This window comes from Puma concolor, chromosome A2 (assembly GCF_028749965.1).
Source record: "Puma concolor isolate L17-30 chromosome A2, mPumCon1.1.hap2, whole genome shotgun sequence".
In the NCBI taxonomy this organism is placed as follows: Eukaryota; Metazoa; Chordata; class Mammalia; order Carnivora; family Felidae; genus Puma; species Puma concolor.
This window is the reverse complement of record NC_141668.1, coordinates 45,745,196-45,770,741: the sequence shown is the minus strand read 5'-3', so window position 1 is coordinate 45,770,741 and position 25,546 is coordinate 45,745,196. Positions and strand designations below refer to the sequence as shown.

Below are 25,546 nucleotides of genomic sequence, written 5' to 3'. Positions count from 1 at the left end.
TTAAAGAGTTGCTTGGATATTTTAGATCCTTTGCATTTTGATAGGAATTGTAAGAATCAGTTTGTCAAGTTAAAAAAAATGCCTTCTGGGATTTGTTTGGAAATGGGATTGCATTAAATCTATTGATCAATTTGGAGGGAAACAACATCTTAACAATATTGAATGTGGTACAATTTGCTCTACTTATCCTAGTTTCTTAAGATGAAAGTAGAGACCATCATTTATTTAGGGTTTGTTTCATTTTTCTCAATCAGAATTTGTCATTTTCAATGTACAGGTCTTACAAATCTTTTGTCAGATTTGTCCCCAAGTATTTACTATATTTTGATGCTATTGCAAATTATATTGTTTCATTTCGATTTCAAATAGTGCTTTTCTATTATAGGCATATCTTGTTTTATTGTGCTTTGCAGATAGTGTGCTTTTTACAAATTGAAATTTTGTGGGTCAAGCAAGTCTATTGGCACCATTTTTCTAACAGTATTTGCTCACTTCCTGTCTCTGTGTCATAGTTTGGTAATTGAAAATTTTTATTATTATTATATTTGTTATAATGATCTGTGATCAATGTCACTATTGTAATTGTTTTGAGTTGTCATGAACCATACGTATTTAACATGGCAAACTTCATTGATAAATGTGTGTGTTCTGACTGCTCCAGTGGCCATTCCTCTGTCTGTTTGTCTCTCTCTCTCTGGCTCTCTCTCTCTCTCTCTCTCTCTCCTCAGGCCTATTACCTGAGTCAAAGAAAATACTGAAATTAGGCCAGTTAATGATCCTCCAATGGCCTTTAAGTGTTCAAGTGGAAGAAGGGGTCACACATCTCTACTTTAAACCAAAAATTAGAAATGATTAAGCTTAGGGATGAAGGCATGTCACAAAAGCAGAGATAGGCCAAAAGCTAGGCCTCTTGTGTCAAATGGTTAGCCAAGTTGCGTATGCCTCAGAAAACCTCTTGAAAGTCTGCTTCAGTGAACACATGAATGATAAGAAAGCAAAACAGCTTTACTGCTGCGTGTCTGCTGACACAATATCCATTTTACAGCCCATAGATCAAGGAATCATTTTAACTTTCAAGTCTTATTAAAAAAAATTCTTAAGGCTGTAGCTGCCATAAAGAGTGATTTCTCTGATGGATCTGGAAAAAGTAAATTGAAAACCTTCAGCAAAGGATTCACCATTCTAGAACTTTCATGATTCATGAGAAGAGGTCAAGATGTCAATATCAACAGGATGATTTGGAAGTGTTCAAGACTTCAGTGGAGGCAGTAACTATAGATGTGGTGGAAACAAGCAAGAGAACTAGAAGTGGAGCCTGAATATGGGACTGAATTGCTGCAATCTCATGAAAAAGGGATTATAAGGAATAAGGAGGTGCTTCTTACTGAGGAGCAAAGAAAGTGTTTTGTTTTTTTAAAATTTTTTATGTTTATTTATTTTTGAGAGAGACAGAGTGTGAGTCAGGGGAGGGGCAGAGAGAGAGAGGGAAACACCGAACCCGAAGCAGGCTCTAGGCTCTCAGCTGTCAGCACAGAGCCCAACGTGGGGCTTGAACTCACAAACCACGAGATCATGACCTGAGCCGAAGTTGGACGCTCAACTAACTGAGCCCCCCAGGCACCCCAGAAAGTGGTTTCTTGAGATGGAATCTACTTCTGGTGAAGATGCTATGAAGATTGTTGAAATGAAAGCAAAGGAATTAGAATATTACACAAATGTAGTTGATAAAGCAGTGGGAGGGTTTGAGAGGTTTGACTCCAATTGTGAAAGACGTTCTACTGTGGGTAAAATTCAGTCAAGCAACATCACACACTACAAAGAAATCTTTTGTGAAAGGATGTGACAGATTTCATTGTTGTCTTATTTTAAGAAATTGTCACAGGTATCCAAACCTTCGGCAACCTCCATCCTGATCAGTCAGCAGCCATCAACACTGAGGTGAGACCCTCAACCAGCAAAGTCACAACTTGCTGAGAACTCAGATGATTGTTAGCATTTCTTAGCAATAAACTATTTTTTCATCTTTTCTCCCTTCACAGAGTTCCCCTTAAAATTTCTTGCAGGGCTGGTTTAGTGGTCACAAACTCCTTTAAATTTAAAAAAAAAAAAAATTTTTTTTTTTAACGTTTTATTTATTTTTGAGACAGAGAGAGACAGAGCATGAGCGGGGGAGGGGCAGAGAGAGAGGGAGACACAGAATCGGAAGCAGGCTCTAGGCTCTGAGCCATCAGCTCAGAGCCTGACGCGGGGCTCGAACTCACGGATCGCGAGATCGTGACCTGAGCTGAAGTCGGACGCTTAACTGACTGTGCCACCCAGGCGCCCCACAAACTCCTTTAATTTTTGTTTGTCTGGGAAACTTTTTATCTCTCCTTCAATTTTGAATGACAGCCTTGCTGGATAAAGAATTCTTGGCTGCATATTTTTCTGATTAAGCACACTGAATATATCCTGCCACTCCTTTCTGGCCTGCCAAGTTTCTGTGGATAGGTCTGTTGCAAACCTGATCTGTCTTCCCTTGTATGTTAGGGGCTTTTTTTCCCTTGCTTCTTTCATGAGTCTCTCCTTGCCTGAGTATTTTGTGAATTTGACTATGATATGCCTTGTTGATGGTCATTTTTGTTGAATCTAATGGGGGCCTCTCTGCTTCCTGGATTTTGATGTCTGTGTCTCTCCCCAGGTTAGGAAAGTTTTCTGGTATGATTTGCTCATATAACCCTTCTACCCCTATTTCTCTCTCTTCCTCTTCTGGGACTCCTATGATTCTGATGTTGTTCCTTTTTAATGAGTCACTGATTTCTGTATTTCTTAAATCATGCTCTTTTGCCTTTATCTCCCTCTTTTTTTCTGCTTTGTTATTCTCTATAAGTTTGTCCTCTATATCGCTGATTCTCTGTTCTGCCTCATCCATCCTTGCTGCTGCTGCATCCATCCGTGATTGCAGCTTAGTTCTAGCATTTTTAATTTCATTCTGGCTATTTTTTACTTCTTTTATCTCTGCAGAAAGGGATCTAATCTATTTTTGACTCCAGCTAGTATACTTATTATTGTGATTCTAAATTCTGGTTCAGACATTTTGTCTGTATCTGTGTTGGTTAAATCCCTGGCTGTCATTTCTTCGTGCTCTTTCTTTTGGGGTGAATTCCTTCTGCAGAATTCTGTGGTTCAGGTTGTGCAGATTGTTGTGTTAATCCTCCGATCAGTTTTCTAGGTATGTAGGATGGTTTAGTGTTGGTCTGGCTGTATTTCATGGGTGTGAGACACACAAAAAACTTCCATGCTGTTCCGCCATCTTGGCTCCTCCTCCTCCATCTCAGCAATAAACTATTTTTAATTAAGGTATGTACATTGTATTTAAGAAAAAAAAATCTTTTTAATGTTTATTCATTTTTGAGAGAGAGAGACAGAGCACGAACAGGGGAGGGGCAGAGAGAGAGGGAGTCAGAATCTGAAACAGCCTACATGCTCTGAGCTGTCATCACAGAGCCTGACGCAGGGCTTGAACCCACAGACCGTGAGATCATGACCTGAGCTGAAGTCGGATGCTTAACCGACTGAGCCACCCAGGTGCCCCTGTACATTGTATTTTTATACATAATGTTATTGAACAATTAATAGCCTACAGCATAGTGTAAATGTAACTTTTATATGCACTGGGAAACCAACAACTTCATTTGACATGCTTTGTTTGTAATAGTCACTTCATTACAGTGGTCTGGAACCAAACCCACAGTATCGGTGAGGTATGCCTGTACATAGAAATATAATTGGTTTTTGTATATTGAGCTTGTATCATGCAATGGTGTTAAACTACTTACTGGTTCTACTAGCCTTTTTGTATATTTATTCAGATTTTTTTCTATAAGGATTATGTCATCTGTAGATGAAAACCATTTACTTCTCACTTTCCAATCTAGAGATTCTGTTTGGTTCTTGGCCAGAACCTCTGGGGTGATGTTGAATAGACACTGCAAGAGTGGATGTTCAGACTTTCACCATTAAGTATGTTTTAGCTGTTGGTATTCTGTAGATGTCCTATACCATTTGAGGAAGTTCTCTTCTATACCAAGTTTGCTGAGAGTTTGTTTTAAATTTTTTTTTTTAATTTCTTTAAAAGTTTACTTCTTTATTTTGAGAAATAGAGATAGAGATAGAGAGAAGAGAAAAAATGAGTGGTGTAGGGGCAGAGAGAGAATTCCAAGCAGGCTCCATGCTGCTGGCGGAGAGCCCAACGCGGGGCTTAAACCTCCAAATTGTGAGAAAATGACCCAAGCCAAGATCAAGAGTCATAGCTCAACCAACTGAGCCACGAAGGCACCCCTGAGAGTTTGTTTTATATTGGATTTTTTTCAATGCTTTTTCTACATCAATTGAGATATTTATGTCGTTTTTTTTCTTTAGGCTATTTACAGGTTGATTACATTGATACTTTATTTTTGGGTTTTTAAAAAAAGTGTAGTTGACATAATGTTACATTAGTTTCAGGTGTACAAGCTAGTGATTCCAGAACTCTATATCTTATGCTATGCTCACAAGTGTATACATTGATTAATTTTTGGATGTTAGCCAGATTGTGAATTCTTGACATAAATCACACTGATCATGATGTATTATCCTTTCAATTTACTATTGGATTCAATTTGCTAACCTTTAGAATTTTTACATCTGTGTTCATGAGGGTTATTGATCTATAATTTTGTTTCTATATAATTATGTACCATTAGTAAGGAGTTTAGGAAATGAGTTGGGAAATATTTTCTTCCTTTCAGTTTTTTGAGGAATATATAGATTTGGTATTATTTTTTGCTTAAATATTTGGTAGAATTCTCACCAGAGAAGTTGTCTGGACCTAGAGTTTTCCCTATGGGATAGTTTTTAAACTACAAATTCAATTTCTTCAAAAGATATAGGAATATTCAGGTTATCTATTTCTTACTGAGTGAACATTGTTAGTTTATGTCTTTCAAGAAATGTGTCCATTGTATCTGAATTGTTGACTTTATTGGCATAAGGATGCTCATAATATTTCTGTGTTATCCTTTTAATGTCTCTAGAATCTGTAGTGATGACAACTCACTCATTAATAGTATTGGCAAATTGTGTCTTTTTTTCCCCCTGATCTGTTGACTAGAAATTTATCTATTTTATCTGTCTTTTCAAAAAAAACAGCTTTTGGTTTTATTAATTGTTTCTTTTTCATTTTCTGTTTTTTGGTTTTCTCTGATTTTCCTTTCTTCCACTTATTTTGGGTTTAGTTTGCTAAGAGATAAGGAGAGTATACTTTTTAAAATATAGTTTGTTAATGCCATAAAATTTCCTCTACTACTGCTTTAATTGCATCCTATGAATTATGAAATGTTGTGTTTCCATTTTTATTCAGTTCAAAACGTTTTTAAACTTCCCCTTTCATTTCTTTTTTTGACCCTAGTGTTATTTAGAATATGGTTTATAGTTTCCAAACACTTGTGGAGTTTACATAGATCTTTTTTGTTATTGACTTGTAACTCAATTTCAATGTGGTAGGGGAACACACTTTGTATGATTTGCATCCTTTTAAATTTATTGAGACTTATTTAAATTTTTTTTTTTTTCAACGTTTATTTATTTTTGGGACAGAGAGAGACGGAGCATGAACGGGGGAGGGGCAGAGAGAGAGGGAGACACAGAATCGGAAACAGGCTCCAGGCTCCGAGCCATCAGCCCAGAGCCCGACGCGGGGCTCGAACTCACGGACCGCGAGATCGTGACCTGGCTGAAGTCGGACGCTTAACCGACTGCGCCACCCAGGCGCCCCTATTGAGACTTATTTAAAGTCTGCTTTTATAAACTGTCTTTATAAATGTTTTTTTTTTTTTTAATTTTTTTATTTCAACGTTTATTTATTTTTTGGGACAGAGAGAGACAGAGCATGAAGGGGGGAGGGGCAGAGAGAGAGGGAGACACAGAATCGGAAACAGGCTCCAGGCTCCGAGCCATCAGCCCAGAGCCCGACGCGGGGCTCGAACTCACGGACTGCGAGATCGTGACCTGGCTGAAGTCGGACGCTTAACCGACTGCGCCACCCAGGCGCCCCTCTTTATAAATGTTTTGCATGCATTTGGAAATAATGGATTTTCTGCCATTGTAAGATGGGATTTTACATAAATGTTACTTAAAGCTAGTTTTATGATAGTGTTTTTAAATTTTGTTAATGTTTATTTTTGAGAGAGAGAAAGCGAGAGCGAGTGCGAGTTGGGGAGGGGCAGAGAGAGAGAGGGAGACACAGAATCTGAAGCAGGCTCCACGCTCTGAGCAGACAGCAAAGAACCCTGAAGCAGGACCTGACCTCACAAACCGTGAGATCATGGCCTGAGCCGAAGTCAGACACTTAACCAACTGAGCCAACCAGGCACCCCTGTGATAGTGTTTTTAATTTTCTGTATTCTTACTGATTTTCTGTTTACTTGTGTCAATTATTGAGAATAGGGTGTTGAAATCTTAAGCCGTAACTTGCTTCTCTTTTTGCAGATCTTTCAGTTTTTGTTTCAGTTATTTTAAGGCTTTGTTTTAGGTGCATGAAAATTTAGGATTGTTATATTCTCTTGAGTATAATGAAATGGTTCTTTATCCTTGTTAATATTCTTTAATCTGAAATCAATTTAATGGTAATTAATATAGGTATCCCAACTTTCTTTTGCCTAGTGTTACAAGGGTTTATATATTTTCTTCTTTTACTTTTGTTTATATCTTTATGTTTAAAGTAGGTATCTTAGAGGTAGTATATAGCATTGAGTCTTGCCTCTTGTAATCCAATCTGAAAGTATCTTGTTTTTAAGTTTATTTATTTATTTTGAGAGAGAGAGAGTGAGAGAGAGAGAATGAGAGAGCACCCGCATAATAACATGAGCTGGGGAGGGGCAGAGAGAGAGAGGGAGAGAGACAATCTCAAGCAGGCTCTGTGCTAACAGTGGTGCTTGGTCCCTGAACAATGAAATCATGACCTGAGCTGAAACCAAGAGTCAGACTCAACCTACTGAGCCATCCAGGCAACCCCAAAATATCTTTTAATGGGATGTTTAGACCATTTGCTTTTAATGTGATTATTGTTATTATTGGTTTTAAATCTACCATCTTGATCTTTATTCTTTGCTCCATTTTTTTGTTTTGTCTTTTTTGCATTCTCTGGATTGAGTATATTTTTTGATTCGATTTTATCTCCTTTGTTGTATTATTTACTGTAACACCTACTGTTACTTTAGTAGTTTCTTTGAACAATAGTAATGTTTATAGCAGTGTCTTATAGATGTGTTTCTCAACCTTTTTTTTTATTATTGTTCCCCCAGAAAGTCTTTTTGGATATCCTTTTCCTAATCAGCCCCTCCATATATTTTTAATTGCAGATATCCTGTATTTCTGTTTACGTTCTATATAAATATCTCTTTTTATAGATTAAATGAGTAGGATTTTTTTGAGCTCCATGAATTGATTTTTTCTCTTTTCAGGACAGAATTTCCTTATTAAAAATGCATGGATGCCTGATGCAATGTACAACTGTCACTTATCACAATCTATCTTTAAGTAATATTATAGTGCCTCATAGATAGTATAAGAATCATACAATATTCAACTTCCATTTTTCTCCTTTCAGCCTTTCTGCTGTTGTTGACTTATATTTTACATCTACATTTATTATAACTTGCAATACATTGTTACAACTTTCGCTTTAATCAATTGATTATCTATGAAAGAGATATTAATAATGAGGACAATAATTTTATATATTTACTAATGGAATTACCTTTTCCACTGCTCTTCATTCCTTTGTGCAGAACCAGACTTCCATCTGTATCATTTTCCTTTTTTTTTTTTGAAAATTTCCCTTATTATTTCTGTTATTTCAGAGATACTGATGATTTTTTCAGCTTTTGTATGCCTGAAAAAAATATTTTTTTCATCTTTTTGAAAGATATTTTCATTGAGTAAAGAATTGTAGCTTGACAATTTTTTTGTTTCAATGTTTTAAAGATTGCTCTGCTGTTTTCTGGCATTGCATTGAGAAGACATATGCTGTTCCTCTGTATGTAGTTTGTCTTTTTTTCTTTGGCTGCTTTAAAATTTTTTTTTCTTTAAGCAATTTAATTTTGGTGTTCCTTGGTATAATGTTTATTTGTTTTATTTTTTCCTATGCTTGGAGTTTGTTAAGATTTCTTGATCTTTGTTTTATAATTTTCATCCAAATCGTAAATATTTTGGGCATTATTTATTCAAATATTTTTTCTGTCTCCACTCCTTTTTTTCTTCTTTATTTTAAAGACTCCATTTATATGTATATTTCCCATTTGAGGCTGTCCCAGCATTCAGTGGTGTTTTTTTTTTTTTTTAAATCTTTTTCTCCTGGGGCTTGATTTTGGATAGTTTCTATCTCTATACATTCAAGTTATTTTCTTCTGCAGTGTGTAATGTGCTTGTAATCCTAGACATTTTATCCCAGACATTGTAGTTGTCATCTTTCAAAGTTTGATATGAGTCTTTTTTTAAAAAAAACTTTCATGTCTCTAATATAGCACCTTTGAACATGTGTAACAATATAACTGTTTTAATATTCTTGTCTACTAATTTTATCATCTGTGTCATTTCTGAGTTAGTAGAGACTGATTTTTCTCCTTGTTATGGATTGTAATTTCTTCTCTTTTTGCACGTCCCACAATTTTTGATTGAAGGACTGAACTTATAAACTTTACCTAATTGTGTGATTAGTATTTTATTTTTCCTGTAAACATTCTTGAGCTTTTTTTCTGGGACACATTTAAGTTCCTTGAAATACTTTGATTCTTTAGCTGTTGCTTTTAAGCTTTGCTAGGCCAGATGGGAGCAACATTTATTCTAGGGTAAACACCTACCATAGAGGCCAAATTCTTCTATGTATTCTACCTGAGGCCTAGTGATGATTTACATTCTGATGAGTTAGAGCAGGGGCTATTTCTGGCCCTGTAGGGCTCATGGATTATTTCTTGTAATTTATTTGGATGGTTCTTTCCCTAGCCTCAGGTAGTTTCCTCACAGGTGTGCTGGTTAGTATTCTGCTGAATACTCACCGGGCCTCTGCAGATCTCTGGAGTTCTCTCTCTGTAGCTCTCTCCACTATGATACTCTGCCCTGTGAACTTTTGATACTTCAGTATTTGCAAACTCTAAACTGTCTACTCAGTCTGGGGAGAATGCTAGGTTGCACCTGGGTTTCCCCTCCCTGTGTTGTGTCTTGGAAATCTTCTCTAGGTAGTAAACTGGTGCAATCAAAGCTCACTTCATTTTTTTTTGTTTTTCAGGGATCACTTTTGTTCATTGCCTGATCTTCAGTGTTTTTAAAAACGTTTCATATATTTTGTCCCATTTTTTAGTTGTTGTAGGTAGAAGGGTAAATTTGGGCTTAGTTTCTCCATCTTGGCCTGAAGTGAAAGTCTCCAACATTGTAATTTTTTGTTTGCTTTGAGTCAGGATTTAAATGTGTTTTGTTTATCGCAATTTTGATATGAATTTCTTTGGTATCTCTTTTTCTGTATGTATCACCTTTCCTTTCTCTTTTTAATTTGCATTTGATTTGTTGAAGAGTAACAGATTATTTTTCCTGTTAGTTTCCCATACTGAAATTGCTGATTACGTCTCTGTGATGTTGTTTAATATTTTCTCTGTCTACTTTACTGTCTACTGTAACTGGTAGTTACATCTAGAGGTATTGGAGTCAGGATTGATTATTTTGGCCATACTGCTTCCATAAGTGGTGGTATATAGTTTTAGCAGGTGGTACATATTATCAGTTTGTCTCTTTTTTTTTGGTATGGTAACAGCCATTGATTTCAATGCTGAGATCCATTAAATTTATTGAAGTTGAAAAATTATAACTATTTCTTTCAAGCTTTCTTCAATATTTGCTGGATTATTTTATAACGAGAAGTTCCCCCTTACCTACTATTGGTTATGTGGTGCAGTTTGAGTAGGATCATCTAGATGTTTGGTTCTTGGTCTTAATACTGATTTTTAAAATAATGAGTTGATTCTCTAGCATCCTTCATTAGTGAGCATTTGAACTTTTTTTGGTTTGTTTTCAGTATCAGTATGAACACATGCCTTTAAATATTTTTTAAAATTTTATTTAAATCCAAGGTAGTTAACATACTGTGTAATAATGATTTCAGGAGTAGAATTTAGTGATCCGTCACTTACATACAACACTCAGTGCTCATCCCAACAAGTGTCCTCCTTAATGCCTATCACTCCTTTAGCCCATCCCCCCACCCAGTATTCCTCCAGCAACCCTCAGTTTGTTCTCTGTATTTAAGAGTCTCTTAATGGTTTGCCTCCCTCTCTGTTTTTATCTTATTTTTTCCTGCCCTTTCTGTGTGTTCATCTGCTTTTTTTCTTAAATTCCACATAGGAGTGAAATCATATGATAGTTGTCTTTCTCTGACTATTTCGCTTAGCATAATACACTCTAGTTCCATCCATGTTGCTGCAAATGGCAAGATTTCATTCTTTTTGATCGCCCAGTAATAGTTCATTGAATATATATATATATATATATATATATATATATATATATACCACATCTTCTTTATTTTTTTCAACGTTTATTTATTTTTGGGACAGAGAGAGACAGAGCATGAACGGGGGAGGGGCAGAGAGAGAGGGAGACACAGAATCGGAAACAGGCTCCAGGCTCTGAGCCATCAGCCCAGAGCCCGACGCGGGGCTCGAACTCACGGAGCGCGAGATCGTGACCTGGCTGAAGTCGGACGCTTAACCGACTGCGCCACCCAGGCGCCCCAGCCACATCTTCTTTATTCATCAGTTGATGGACATTTGGGCTCTTTCCCTAATTTGGCTGTTGTCGATAGTCGTAATTTGGCTGCTATACTATAAAAACTGGAATGCATGTGCCCCTTTGAATCAGCATTTTGGTATCCTTGGCATAAATGCCTAGTAGTGCAATTCCTGGGTTGTAGGGTAGTTCTATTTTTAATTTTTTGAGGAACCTCCATACTGTTTTCCAGAGTGGCTGCACCAGTTTGCATTCCCGCCCGCTGTGCAGAGGGGTTCCTTTTTCTCTGCATCCTCTCCAACATGTGTTGTTACCAGAGTTGTTAATTTTAGCCATTCTGAGGTGTGAGGTGGTATCTCATTGTGATGTGTTTTGCTTTTTTGATACTCAAATATTTTCATCTCTGGCCAGAAATCTCCTTAAATTGGCTTTTACATCCTTTCCACACTACTACTCACTGATAGTTTCCTTGCTTTCTGGTGTGACAGCTCTTCTAGGTTCATCTTATGTATTTCCTGCCTCAAACCTGGAATGAAACAGAAGGAAGGAAATGAAATGATTTCAGAGTATTATTTTGAGGCACAAATGTTAGCAATTGGGAATTACCATGGAAATCAGCTAATATGTTCTAATTCATACACAGGCTTTAAACACGACTAGTGACGTAAAAAATACTTGTCATCAACTGAACTTCCTATTTCAAACATGAAGTGTTTTCTTTGTGGTAATGTAAAGTGATATTTTTCTTTTCTTTGTAGGCTTTGCCAATCAGTCAGAAGACGATCAGGTGAATGTAATGGGTTTTCGCTTCTTAGGAGGTTCCCGAGTTACTCTTCTTGCTTCTAAAACCTCTCGTAAGTAAAACCATGGTATTCTTACTTTTGAAGTTTTCTATTGAGGACACCACATCATAGATCATCACATCAAGGATTTCTGCAGAGGGTGTGTTCAGTTAGATATTGAAAACTAAGAGTCATGTTATTAAAAGTACGTAGGACATTAAAGTTACGAAGATAGGATCCTGTTTTATTAGAGATATGTAATTTTGGTGGTGGCGATTAGTAGAGTTTGAGAGAACAGTTTAAATAATTGAAAATATTTTTGATGTTTGTTTGTTTATTTATTTATTTATTTTGAGAGAAAGAGACAGAGTGTGGGTGGGAAGGGGCAGAGGAGACACAGAATCCTAAGCAGTCTCCAGGCTCCTAGCTGTCAGCGCAGAGCCCAACATGGGGCTCGAACTCACAAACTGTGAGATCACGACCTGAGCCAAAGTCGGATGCTCAGTCGACTGAGCCACCCAGGCACCACGAAAATATTTTTGAGATAGGTATTCGGTGAACTAGGTTTTAGTAACTACTAGAAACTGGAATTAAGTTATGTGGGTATGTATGTTCATATACCTGCCTTTTGGACATTGGCAAAGATGAAGGTGAAAGTGTGAATAGCTTTTGCTGATGCTAATCTCAGTAGAGTGAAAAGTAGTAATTATATAGTCAAGTTTGAATTTCATATTTAAATATTCTTTATTGATTTGGTTGCTTCATAGGAGAATAATAGTTGAAACTACTCAATGTAAAAGTGCTTAAAGTGTGATACCAAAGCTACTAAAGTCATTGAGTTATATATATCTTCATGGAAATAAAGTATAATATTAAGAAACGAGTGTTTAACAAATTTTCGGAACACCAAGGGTATTAGGGAGAATAAATGCATGTATGTATATGTTGAAAAGTTTGGCTGAGTCCACTTAGCACACGTTTAAAATCTCTGCAATTTGTGAAATGAGTGTATACTTTCTACTTTATACATTTTCTGTTTTAGTTGGTTATTTCTTGCATGATCAGAAAATATAGTAAAATAAGGATATATTTCTTTTGAAAAATGAAGGTGTTAGGAGGAAGATAAACACATCCCTATTTTAGAAACTATAACGATGTTACAGTTCTGGAATATGTAGAGTGGTGGCTGGTGAAATAGACTTGGATACAAATAAAAATTCTAGAATAAGGCATAGAAATCAAAGATAGTTCTTAAAAGAATGAAGGGATTCTGTACTTTTTATGGTCTTTGTGATTGGTCATGATTGTAGTCTTGTTTGCATTGGCACCATTTTGTTTTGATTAGATTTAATCTTCATTTGGATGATGGAGTTAGTTTGGTACATTTCTCTTTGTTAAACTGTTCTCTTTAGTTAAACTAAAAACCTGTTGCCAGCATTTCTTTGGGAAGTTGTACACATCTGTTTGACTTCAGTTGATGTGCCATATGATGAATCTGCAGTTGAAATTACTAAAACAAGGCAAAAAGTTATTCTTGGTGCAAATGTGGATACTTATGTCCTAATTTGCTCTTTTTTAGATAAAGTAACTCTTAGAGCATTGCTATTGCCCATGATTACCTTACCATTTCTGAATTTCACCAAATATCCAGGTATCTAACTGATATATTCACATTCATCTGAATATATGGTAGTGCCTTCACACAGCCATATTATGGTCAGACAGAGTAAATAATGGAATAGGACAGAACCTTTTAAATAAGAAACCAAATGAGCTGTATATGCTGAAACCTGAGGTACCGTCATTATAATTCCCTGATGGTGTTTAGCCTTCAGTGATACGGAATTCTACCTAGGAAATGCCTGTGGTGATGAAGGGAGGTAGGTATGAAGAGAATAGTTTTCTGGGGTTGAGGCGGATGTTGAGGATCCTTCCTGCTATATCAGAGTGTTCTACCCCAAGACAAGAATGACGTAATTTGTACCCAGTCTATGTTTGGCATCTTTTATTTTTGGTGAAAGGCACATAGTTTTTAGTCTAGAAATCTGAATTCACAGAAAAGCCCTACATATGGAAAGAACCCAGTATTTCTTCCCTGGTAAACGGTCAAGTGCTTTGTAAGTCATATAGAGTTGCCTTCGGATATTGGATAGTATTTTCTGTGGACTCCACATATTCATCTCTTTTTAAAACCTGCTTGATAATCAGCCAAACCTTGAACTGTGCTGATGGTAATTTTAGTTCAATTTCCTGATTAGTTATGGATCAGCCAAAGCAGACAAGAGAAAAGCAAATGCAGCTCATTGTCTCAGATATCAAGTCACATTCTCTTGGGGGGAACTCAATAGGTTTTTATTTTCAGAAAGTAGAGTAGTCCTTCAATGTAATTAGAATTTATTATGTGAATCCTTAAAAAAGAAAGCATTGAAGATAAGTAGGAAAAATACTCTACCCTAGATAAATTTCTGAAAATGATTTCCGGAGTCCTAAATTAAAAATAATAAGAGAAATGATGGCTGTGTCTGTTACCTTGATTGTAGTGATAGTTTTACGAATGTATGCATATGTCCAGATTCATCAAACTGTGCACTTTAAATATGTGTAGTTGTTTTGTATTATCAGTTATACCTCTCTAAAGTTGTTAAAAGTAACAAAACAGGTCAAATTTTATGAGATCAAATATTTTTATAATCAGAGTTGTAAACATTTGTATATGAAAGTCAATTATTTTGATTCAGTACAGTGGGATTTCAGAAGAAATATGCTGTTGTCTAAATATGTGTATATCCTTGCTATGCCACTTTTTTAAGCTCCGTTTTCAGTGACTTATTACCTCACACAACAAATACTGTCACCTCTCTGTCTTTCCTTCCTCCTGTTCCTTTCTGTCTATAATTTTCTTTGTGTTCCTTATCCTTATTTTGATCTCTATTTTATCTCTTTGTGCCTTACATTATTCTACTTGTTTTTTAAAGGATTAAAAATAGTTTATAAAATTTCCAAAATATGAAAGGAGAAGATAAGTAGTTGAAGGAAACAGAGAGAGAGAAAAGAAAAGCAGGAAATTAATAAAGATAAGAATAAGATTAACACTCAGAAACATATACTGTACAATTGATAGGGTGCCTAGCAGACTCAAAGTGACAAGAAAACATTTTAATTCCAATTTTCAGAATGTTCAAAGGATAAAATCAAATAAGTTGTTTAGGAGATGCACAGCCTTTTCTGATGCTGAGTCCAGAATGGAGTTTCTCTTCTGAATTCACAAGGACAACTTCTTTAATAATGTCTTTATAGCTTATTTTTATAATTATAATATTATGTAACTATAATTTATGAGCAACAGATTTCATAGAACTTTAAAAATAATAATGAACTCAATTTACTAAATATAATTCTGTCTCAGCCAAAATCAGTAAAGTCTGAGAAGCAGCTTAATCCAAGGATAAATTTAGAGTTGCTAGTGTTGCAAGTTTTTAGTATCTCATATTTTCACTAAGAATTGTATAACCCAACTCAGTAATTCAGAAGTGAGATGTGGGAAGGAGTTGTGGGTTTTGTTTTGTTTTAAAATGAGCACTATTAGAACATGCTTCAATAATAATTGAAATGATTGAGTTCAGTGGGAGAGGCTGATGATCAGGAAAAAAGGGGACTCACAAAGCAATGAAATCCTGGAGAATTAGAAAGAATGTGGGCTTCAGAGTTTGGGGAGCAGGGGAGATCGAAGGATAGGCGTTTGTAACTTTACTATGACAGGAGGGGTTGGATGTAGGTCCAGAGAGACTTTAGATTTGTTGGTGGGAAGATAAAGGAGCTTTTTTTTTAAAAATTTTTTTTAAAATCTTTATTTATTTTTGAGAGAGAGACAGAGTGTGAGCAGGGGAGGGGCAGAGAGAGAGGGAGACAGAGAATCTGAAGCAGGCTCCAGGCCCCGAGCTGTCAGCATAGAGCCTGACGCGGGGCTTGAACTCATGAACCGTGAGATCATGACCTGAGCTTAAGTCGGATGGTCAACCGACTCAGCCACCCAGGCGCCCCAGGAGCTTTGATGTATAAATTTGAAAAAAAGATATGACATTGGTGTCTTGGAGAATAAGAAAGCAAACTCATGAAGGGTAAGGCAATGTCAATTTCCCATTTGAAGTTTCTGATCCTGAATTTTGAAGTGAAACCAAGTCATCCTTAGACAATTTTCTCTGGCAGTGATTTGTTTATTAGCATCCAGGCAACTAAAGTCACGGCTGGGATTTTGAAACAGATTATTGCAAATAAAATATTTTTGTGAGAATGATTTTAATAATGGCTACCACATCTAAACTGATAAGAAGAGAAGTAAAGGTTAGAGAAAACTGACACAGGGTGAAAAATTAATGGGTTCAATGGATCACAAGTCTTTTTTTTTTTTTTTTTTTGAGTGGGAGAGAGAGAGATTGAAGGAGGGAGAAAGGGGGAGAGTGAGTAAGTGCAGGAGCGTGAGTTGGAGAGGGATAGAAGGAGAGGGAAAGAGAATCATTAGCAGGCCTCATGTCCAGCACAGAGGCTGATGCTGGGCTTGATCTCCCGACCATGAAATCATGATCTGAGCCAAAATCAAGAGTAGGCTACTTTACCGACTGAGCCACACAGATGACCCTGGATCACAAGTGTTAATAAGGTTGAAAGAGTGGTGTGGTGGGAGTTGTAGAACAACTGAACTAGAAAAACAAAAGGTGGTGGTCAGAGAATGAATAAGATATTGATGTTAGAGTTCAGCGGAACTACAGATTCTGATAAAGACAAAGGTGTGACCTTGTGGAGTGCTTTGTGGAGATGCCAGAAGATCAATGGAGACAGGGTTTTCGAGGAAATCAAGTGTCACAGTTGTGGATATTTAAAGAGCCTATTTGATGTTAGCACAATGAATGAGAAAAAGAAGCACATCCAGATATATTATTGTGAAATTTTAGAGCACTAAAGATCTGGAGCATATCTTCAAAGATTAGAAAGGAAAAAACAAGCCCCGCAAAGAAGATGAATCAAGAAAGCATTTTAACTTTTCATTAAAATCCTTGGATGTTAGAGAACAGTGGAAAATTGTCCCTAACATCAGAAGGAAATGATTTTCCAATAAAAATTTTGTGTCTCGCTAAACTGGTAGTTAGCAGTATATGCTGAGTAAACACATGCTTTCAGCGTCACAAGTAGGGCTAAGCAAATGCAGATAGCAAATTTATGTAGCCTCAGGTAGGCCTTTGGAAAATGGGAAAGATAACTAATACACTGAAGATTTCAACATCCTTAAAGATTTTAACCTACTGGAAAGAGCGATTGGATTGAATAAGGTCAAGTATAAAAGTCATTTGCTTGTCTATTTTGATTATTTTCCTTTTAGGTATAATGAAAAATGTATAGTCATGTATGTGAATAAGCGTTGGGCCTTGAAACAGGCTTTCTTCGTGCATTTGCCCAGAAGAAAACATATGTGATCTTGAGCTATCTTAACCAAAATATCTTCAGAACAAGGAAGTAAGAGTCTTGCTCTATTTCATCTCAGTAGACTATGCCTTTGTTCATTTTTCATTCAGCAGATGTATTAGATACAAAGATTGTCCTAGCTTTTCTGGAGCTCGTGGACTAATGGGAGAGACAAACAGAGAATCAATAATAGAATGCTTGATAAGCCTACAGAAGTACACTTAAGGTGCAATTGGAGCACAAAGGAATGAGGTTTCATAAGAGATTTTATTTGTAAAGATTCTTGAGGAATGAATAGGAGATTGTCAGGTGAAGGGCATTTTAGAAAGAAGAAAAGGTTGATAAAGCATGTGGTTTTTAGCGATTAGTAAATTTTCTTCTGTACCCAGAAGTACATATAGTAGGGGCTCTGTGATAGTCCTTTAATGAAGCCAGAAATTTAGAGACAAATGTAATGATCAAATCTAATGTACACAGTGATTCATCAATATAAAATGACTATTAATGTTAGAATTTCTTAGCAATATTACTAAGGGGCAATGGGAATATTATATGAGTCCAGATTGGAAAAAGCTTCTTGAAAAGTAAATTTAGAGAAATGATCCATAATTTCTACTAATATTGAAGAAGTTGTATATTCGGAATATTATGCTAATACCTACTGAAATTGTTTATATTATTTCCTCCAACTTTTTTGTTTTAAAATGCATACATTTACTTATCTGTCTCACATTTTAAAATGTCCAAATAGCATAAATTATATTGATGCTTTGTTTATGATATGAATACAAACATTATTTATATTGATGAATTTCAGATGTTCTGACATGAATAGAGAATGACGTGATACATTTTTGTGCCCTGTTTAGTTAAATATATTATTTTCTCCATTTGTATTAGAGTGGAATGGCAATTGACTGGGCTCCAGTTATCCAAATTTATTTCATTTGGAGGCTGAAATGGTTATTTCCACTGAGCTGCTATTACAAGATGCAAAGGAAAAGAGATAAAAAAAAATAAATGGAATGTTCGTTTTGGCAGCTGTTTTAATTACGAATATTGTAAGGGTGTATTTTAAAATACAACTTTCTTCTTTCATGTCATATTATAAATAGAAAATTTTATTTCTCTTTTCCATGAAATGTATACTCTGGAAAATCTCCAGGGCAATATTAACCATCTTTGAGTACTAATACTGAGAAAATGCTTAATAATAAAAATAATGCCTTATAAATCTTTGACTCACAGATTCTTACTGATTTTTGGTAATCTGAAAAAAATCAACTTAAAAATTGTGTTTATATTTCTAAATCTCGAGCTCAATTGTAAAATTTTTCATTGCAAAAAGTTTTAGTTTTCTTTTTTTTCCCCTGCATGTGTTGATGAAAATAAGAAAATAATTGAAGCCAGCATTTTAAAGTTACAGAAAATATCACACCTATTTAAATGTTTATTATGGTTTTTACATTTCTGTTATTTGGTGACATTCCTGTACTATACTTGGTCACAGTAGAGTTTTGTCTTAGTCCGTATGGGCTGTTATAACAAAATACCATAGACTGGGTGGCTTTTGTACAACAGTAATTTATTTCTCATAGTTCTGGAGGCTGTGAAGTCTAAGATCAAGGTGCCAGTGGATTGGGTTCCTACTTCCTGGTTCACAGATGTCTGTGTTTTTGCTATGTCCTTGCATGGCAGAAGGGGGAAAGGGGCTTTCTGGAGTTTCTTTTATAAGGTCACTAATCCCATTCATGAGGGCTCCACCCTCATGACCTAATTACCCAAGGGACCCATTTGCAAGTACCATTGCTTTGGGTATTAGGATTTAACATATGAATTCTGGAGGGGACACAAAATTTAGTCTACCATAAGTACATATTGCTGGATATCTGAAACTTTACTTATTATTGGGTTTTTCATTGAGCTTTAGATTTTTTACTTGTTTTACTCTGTACTGTTTGTATCAGATAGTTTTAATTTTTTCAACCAATGTTTTTGAACATCTTATTTTGCTTGGTCTAAATTTAAAATACAAAGGTAAATTGCATTTGTATAGGTCTCTTCCATACATTATATCTTTTATTTATTAAAAATTTTTTTTATGTTTATTTATTTTGGAGAGAGAGACAGAGTGTGAGCATGAGCATGGGAGGGTAGAGAGAGAGAGGGCAGGCTCTGGGCTCTGAGCTGTCAGCACAGAGCCCGACGCAGGGCTCAAACCCACAAACGGTGAGATCATGACCTGAGCCAAAGCCGAATGCTTAACTGCTTGAGCCACCCAGGTGCCCCTCTTCCATACCTTATTATATTTGATCTTCATACTGACCTGTTGAGGTATGTGTTATTTTCCCATTTGTGTATATGAAGAAACTGAAGATTGGATCATTTATTTGTACTAAAGTCACAGATTTAAAAATTTACTAGATTTTAAGTTTTTTGATCAGAGGATAAGACTTGAAAAACAGGATTTTCTTCCTAACGTGATGCCTTTAATTACTAAATATGCCACCATCTGTGACTTGGACCATGGTTATAATGTCCTAACTGTAAGTCTATTTTTGCTCCTTTCTGATTCATTTTCTACTTGGCAGCTCTTGTAATAAAAACAAAGAAACAAGTAATCACAAATTAAATCATGCCACTTTCCAGCTTGAAATCCTTTGTGTTTATAGCAATATCAAACTCTTTACCAGTCTTTATAGTTCTCCCTGTATGTTCTGGCCACAACCTAACATCCAGCCTCATCTAAGGACACTCTCTTCCTCACTCTGGTCTTCTCTCAGTTTCTGGTACCTGTCTGACATTTTCTGCCTTGAGGTCTTCGAGCTTGTGAAATCCCTCTGCCTGAACTGGTCTCCCCATCCTTAGAGTCTGGACTTTATGTATAGAATGATTAGGGATATGGGATCTAAACTCAAACTGGTAGTTGAAATTCCAGCTCTCCTTCCAATTTGTCTGAATGATTTTGGAAAAATTTCAAAGCTTGTTTTTTCATCTACAAAATGGGAATAAAAACATACAATTATAGTATGTAAGAATCAAATGAAATAATACCTAAAAAGCATGTAGCAATTTCCTGGTATACTCTAAGTACCAGGTAAATTTTAGGTGCTATTGCTGTTTTCATCATTATTACATTTAGTACTACCACTGATGTCACTCAGTGTGGCTTTCTATGACCATGGTATCTCAAGAAAGAGCAACCATTTGTCTTTATTATGGCACCCTTTTTATTTGCACCATAGTTCTTTCTTGTGACTATTTGTTATTTACTTATTTACTGTCCTTACCACTAGAATTAGAACCAGGAGCAGTATGTGTTGTTCCTTATTGTCTTTTCAGCACTTAAGGGTTTTTCAATGGATGAATAGATATAGTATTACCTTGAATCTCCTTGAGCTTATCAATCAAAGATAGTCTTGCACTGTCGTCCTCAACAATTCAAATCTTGATAAAAGGAGAAGGGAATTGTTAGACTTGCCCACACATCATTTCGTCAGATTGGGGATTTTGTTGTGTGCCAGGGTGGGGAAAGGATTTCTAATTGTAGGCAGCAGAGATCAGACACTTTACCTCTTTGGGGAAGAGTTCTGGGTACTGCTGCCTTTCTTAGCACAACAACCCCCTGCTTTCCTTAATATAAAACACCCATGCCCAGTGTAAGCTATGAATGTGGACTGAGCCCGGCACAATTCCTAGGAGGCATTAGGACAGGTGCTAATTGGATTTATCTTGCACAGTCAACCATCAGCCAGCCCCTGGTCAGCTGAACTGTTGGGATACTGCTAAGAATCCTGTCCATGTTTTCCCCAGTGATAAATTCTGATAAATTTTCACACTAACTTTGGGGGACAGACTTGCCTGGTCATTCCTGAATATGCCTTGCTTCCAGCTTTTCTTGCCCATACCTTTAGGGACAATTTAACAGAAACTGGTGTGATAATCTTGTTATAGCACAGCATACAAACTGCTCACTCAGCTGCAGCCATAATAGCTTCCTCAGGGTTCCTGAAAGCACATTGCTGCCTTGGGGCCTTTATGCTCGCCATTCCCTGGTCTTGGAATGCTCTTCCCACAGACATCTCTGTGGTTTGCCCCTTCACTTCATTCAGGTACCTTGAAATATATTTTTTTTATATCTTGGGCCAGTATATAATTCTTTCACATGTGTTATAATAATCCCAGTTGTTTATGTATATCTCTTTTAAGATACGTAAGTTGTGACATTTGTATTGGAAAATGATACTTGAATAACTTTCTTTCTGTAGTTTTATTTCATTTTCTATATAAGAAATTTTATTCCTTAGGTGCATTCAGGCTGCACCTCAGGTTTTTCTACGTGCTTGTGCAAGCCTCTTCAGAATCTTTCTAGAACCAGAATGAATTAAATTTCCTTTGAAATATTAGCAATGTACTGTTTATATAAAAAATTTATAACTGTATCTAAAGTGACATCAAATTCTATGCTTAGGAAAATATATTTTATATAAGCCACTTTTTTCACATCTGCTATTTGAAAATTACTGGGTTAGTAGGTTCTGTGTGAGTCTAATCGGGTTTATGATGGAATCTCTAGTTTACATATTCTTGGGGGAAATAATAGTGATAGTGATGATAGTAGGTAACATTTATTGAGTCCTTACTTTGTGGCAGGCACCATTTTATGAATTTTACTGAAGTGAGCCTATTAAGGCACTGTGTCTTTCACTTTCAGAATCTCAGAATCTGGGAGTGGTAAAGATCTTGTTCAATATTATGAATCCTGGAGGGAGCTTTTCTCTAATACTAGTGGCAGATATTCTTACAGGATCCCCATGGAGGTTTACAAGAAGGGCAGGGCTCTGAGCTCCTGAAGGAGGAGCTCACATAACCCAGAAGGAACGGAATCTGAAAGATGAGGACCATGAGCAGTGGTAGGAGGTGTGGGAACCACAGGAACAGGAGCTGGAGCTGAAGGTGTGGCTGATGGCCATCCTCTCTGAGGAAGCCCACAAGATGGTGTGAGAAGCTCACATGAAGTAGGTGGCATCAGAAAAAACTGCTGAAGCAAGTAGGGGGCAGGATCGACATGCTGCAGGTGGAGGTGACATCCTTGAAGACATCAGTCATCACGTCCACACCCAGCCTATCCCAAGCATGAGCTCCACCTGCAGCTGCTGAACCCTACTAAGCCTGGGCCCCACAAAGGCCAGGAATACCGGCAGCTCCCTCTGCCAGGCTGTGTGCCCCACTGTGAGATATGCCCTTTTCTTGGACGAAGAGGACAAGGAGATGGGTATGACCCTTTCTGCAGAATTCTATGCCTGGAGGGAATTACTCATCCTGGACAAGCCCTGTTCCTTCCTTGGAAGGGTGTACCCAGAGGATGTGGGCCCTTGCCTGGACTTTATAATGCAAAAGTTCTTGATGCTGTTGTAAGCTGGAGGACAGTGAATGCTCACCGTCTAGCCTGTGGCTCTGCGGATGCTGCTGCAGTAAGAGTGGACACAGTAAAGTTTGGCAGTGCCGACTTATGTGCACACACCTGCCAGTACCATATCTTGCTCTGTCACTTTGAGAGCCCCACCTACATCTCACCATCTTCTTAGCCTGGATCACTGTAGTGTGCAACTTTGTCACCTTCATCTACCACATCTAGCAAGATCTGTTGCAGAAGAATCTGAAGCGAATGTTTTGGGAGATCATAAAGCTGTAAAAGGAGATGCAGCTGGCCCAGTTCAGCTTCTTCCTCTGGGAAGCCTGGGGCGTTGGCCTGGAGCCAGATGTGAAACGTCTGCCTAGGAGGGACAAATGGCCAGGACCTGGAGGCAGCACTGAGCTGGTACCAAATATCTGTCCCAAGACAGATGAAGAGATAGAGAGATCTGTACATGAGAAGATGACCTGTGTTTCTTCCCCATTGTGTTCTATACCAAACACCAGGGAGCTTGGATCCTTAAACACTTCCATTGGAGTGAGGTAGTTCCCTGTTTCCTGAGGCAGCTAATTCTATGGATATCTGTAATTATTACACAATACTTATTGTGCTCTCTGCCCTTTGCCGCTCCCTTGCTATTGTCTAATTCCTCTGCTATGTGATAGGCTCTCACATGCTTGGAAATAGTAACATATCACTTGCGGGGAAGTCCTGGCACTTTTGTGGCAACATCAGCCTGCATGGGGTATCCCTGAATCGGTAATGGTAAAAGCAGTGTTTACTCTTCCCCAATAACACCCATCTTTCCAGGTCTGCAGTGAACTCCTTAAGGGCAGAGGCTCTTGCTTTATCCAGGGTTTTATCCCCTGCATCTTGCATTGAGTTATATAAATGAATGAAAGAGTGAATAAATACCAGTCTGGGTTCAATATGTTGGGTCCCAAGCTTACCTTGGATAGGACCGTAGATTTAGAGAATTGTAATATCGTATGTTGTTATCATCATTCTTCCTTTTACCGCTTTACTCCCACGCCATCACAGTTGTGCTCTCTCCATTCTTAGAGCATTGAGCATTCAGTGACACTTGCAAAGAAAGGTAAAAGCTGTTTTATTTGACCATGGCCCTATTATCTTTGATGGGGAGAAATGAAACCAACCGATTAGCACCATAGGCAGAAATCAGACTTCAGAATAATACTAGGGTGAAAGCAGGGCAGAAGGACGCTCCAGAGGAAATGATATGGTAGCAGAGAACATCGGGGTATTTGCCATGCACTATGGCAGGCATACACAGTGTATTTTATTCCTCATGTTGAATATATTGAAAGAGAGATGACTAGGAGAATGAGAGGAGATATATTTTTGGATTCTGGTGGAGGATGATAAATTGAAGTCCTAATAACCAAGTTAAAGGTGTCATATATTCATAGAATTTGTCAAGGACCATGGGGAATGTAACAAATATTTCATATGTCTACATGTCATGCTAACTTAGTAATATCTTAGTCTCCTTACACAAGGAGATTGAATGCCTCCTTGTACTCCCAACATTTCTCTCCATGTGATTGTACATAATAGATGCTCAATAACTGGTGAATTAAATAGAATAGAGGAATTGGTTCTAGATCTCAAAAAGTGTATAATCTCTTGGAGAAATGGAATATAATCATCTGGAGAGTTAAATAGGAATAGAAAAAGTATATGCCACAATCAAATTGGATTTATTCCAGGTATGCAATATTGATTCAACCTTGAAAACCAATTGGTGTAATCCATGTAACTTATTGTAATCCATTAATTTTAGTTAATAATTACAGTGTATTGTATTCATCATTAATCATAGTCATACATAAGTATGTATCATAATAATGTAAGATATTAATAATTGAGGAAACTGGGTGAAGGGTGTGTGGGAACTCTATTATCTTCATAATTTTTCTGTAAATCTAAAACTGTTCTAAAATAAATGTTAATTAGGGACGCCTGGGTGGCTCAGTCGGTTAAGCGTCTGGCTTCGGCTCAGGTCATGATTTCCCGGTCTGTGAGTTTGGGCCCCGCATCGGGCTCTGTGCTGACAGCTCAGAGCCTGGAGTCTGCTTCAGGTTCTGTGTCTCCCTGTCTCTCAGACCCTCCCCCATTCATGCTCTGTCTCTCTCTGTCTCAAAAATAAATAAATAAAAAAAAATTAAAAAAATAAAATAAATGTTAATTAAAAAATGCATAGTTGTATGTGGTTAAGTGCATGGTGAACTGTAGACTAAGTGTATATATGAATTTAAAGAGGCACAATATTGTGAGGTGGTTAAGATTAATAGCTAATCTTTGGATTAATAGCTAGAGTTCTAATTCTTGCTATGCTATGCTGTAGAGTTCTATTCTTACTATGTGGCTAGATGATCTTGCAGATTATTTAAACTCTTTTGTAAAATGGGGATAACAAGACTTCCCCCATAAGGGTGTTGAGTTTTGAATGCAGAGTGCTCAATGCAGTGCCTAACACATAGTAGGCTGCTGTGAGTGCTAGAGAAATAAAGATTTCTTGGGGTAGGTAGGATTGAAGCCAGGTCCTGAAGAATAGGTAGGATTTAGACAGGTGGGGAAAAAGAATATGCAGTATATCATGAATTCTAGCTCTGACGTTTAATATGCTTTGTGACCTGTCTCTGAAGTTCTCTGTGCCTAGTTTTCCTTTTTTTAAAAACGGGGTTGTTGTAATCACAGTGCTTGGTTCATAGTTGGTGCTCAACAAATAACAGTTGCTCTGATCATAGATGTAGTTACTGCCACCACTGTTATCACTGTCATCATTGTCAAATTAGCGTGGGGGATGGACAAGAATTTGACTGTTTTTGAGCTGAGGTTTCAGCGAATGGAGGCAAACAAGATTTACATTTAGGGAAGGGACTGATTACAAATATAAATAAAAGAAATATTAGAAAAGTAGAAAACTTTGATCATGATTATGGTGATTTAGCAGGCTACAATGTCCAGGATGTGGGACTTTCTGCATAGTAAGTTTTATTTCACAACAATATTCTGAAACAAATTAATAAATACCAGATTATACTTTTGCAATGGCTTTTTTTTTTTTACCTTG

General features: G+C 36.9%; 1 protein-coding gene and 1 pseudogene across 12 annotated transcripts in view; both read left to right on the top strand.

Annotated features, from left to right (window-relative positions):
- The window catches only part of BBS9 (Bardet-Biedl syndrome 9), a 454,270-nt gene that overhangs the window by 217,538 nt on the left and 211,186 nt on the right, over nucleotides 1-25,546 (top strand). For all 12 annotated transcript variants that reach the window (XM_086692905.1, XM_086692893.1, XM_086692922.1 and 9 more), the window contains one exon: nucleotides 11,553-11,648. In XM_086692905.1, coding sequence (XP_086549031.1) covers nucleotides 11,553-11,648 — 96 coding nt within the window. The remainder of the gene's footprint in view (nucleotides 1-11,552; nucleotides 11,649-25,546) is intronic.
- LOC147583139 (guanine nucleotide exchange factor for Rab-3A pseudogene) lies at nucleotides 19,517-24,796 on the top strand (annotated as a pseudogene).